The sequence below is a fragment of the Stegastes partitus genome, unplaced genomic scaffold (assembly GCF_000690725.1).
Source record: "Stegastes partitus isolate 25-593 unplaced genomic scaffold, Stegastes_partitus-1.0.2 Scaffold1702, whole genome shotgun sequence".
Taxonomy (NCBI): domain Eukaryota; kingdom Metazoa; phylum Chordata; class Actinopteri; family Pomacentridae; genus Stegastes; species Stegastes partitus.
In genome coordinates this window covers 41115-42119 of record NW_007579433.1, presented here as the reverse complement: position 1 = coordinate 42119, position 1005 = coordinate 41115, and the positions used below count along the sequence as shown (strand labels likewise).

Genomic DNA, 1005 nt, shown 5'->3' with positions numbered 1-1005 from the left:
CAGAAAACATTTTTTTTAATTATAGAGAAAATTCCAAACATTGCATTTATTAGATGTGTCTTTTAAAATTTCTTTTTTCTTTAGAAAAAATAAAAATAAAAAATATTTTTATGGTTATTTGCAGTTACAGGTTTTTAACGTTATTTTTAATTTTACTGATGATTTTATAGATTTCAAAAACACAGAAAAAAGGCAGAAAATAAATAAAATTACAGATTTTTGCTGCATGTAAGAAGAAAAAGTGAAAGAAATGAAAATTAGTGTTTCACAAACAGGAGACGTCGAAGCCACAAAATGCTCAGACTTCCTGTGATGGATCATGTGACGACGGACGAACACAGTCGTCTTTAGAGAAACTAAAACCCTCCAGTGTCTGAATGCTGGTGTTAAAATAGAAATGAGTGAAGAACCAGAGGAACGTGTTGCCTCACAGCGTTTGGCAGCGAACTGCTTCAATCATGATGTTTGTGCAGCCGTGAGTCAGAGGCTGGAAAAATATCGAAGGAAGAAAAGGAAGCAGCCGTGAGTCACGCTGAGCTGCTTCCTCTGTGGAGAACTGAGCTCTGTTGATGTTTGTGTGTCTCCAGGACATGGAGGTGAGCCCCACTGAGCTGATGAACATCCTCAACAAGATCATCTCCAAACGTGAGTCTGCTCAGAACAAACTGCTTCCTGGTTTGATCGGTTCATGTTCTGCTAACGTGGTGGACCTCTCTCTGCAGATGGAAGCCTGAAGACCGACGGCTTCAGCATCGAGTCCTGCAGGAGCATGGTGGCTGTCATGGACGTATCCTTCCACAACAAGTAGCTGAATTGTTGTCAATGTAATTTGTGGTTTCTGTGGAGCTTTGGCTGTTTGCTTCGGCTCATTGATGGAAACCAAGTGTTCTCCACGTCTCAGTTCTCCTGCAGACTGCATCAGGTTGTCCTCCAGGATTTCTCTACACTCTGCTGCATTCATTCACCCTCTACCTTCACAAGCCTTCCAGGCTGCTGCTGAGAAGA

General features: G+C 41.5%; 1 protein-coding gene across 1 annotated transcript in view; it reads left to right on the top strand.

The window, feature by feature from the left end:
- Positions 1-1005, top strand: part of LOC103372139 (calpain small subunit 1-like) — a 10184-nt gene that overhangs the window by 6170 nt on the left and 3009 nt on the right. The window contains exons 5-6 of the mRNA XM_008301704.1: positions 588-645; positions 723-787. Of these exons, the coding sequence (XP_008299926.1) occupies positions 588-645; positions 723-787 (123 nt within the window). The remainder of the gene's footprint in view (positions 1-587; positions 646-722; positions 788-1005) is intronic.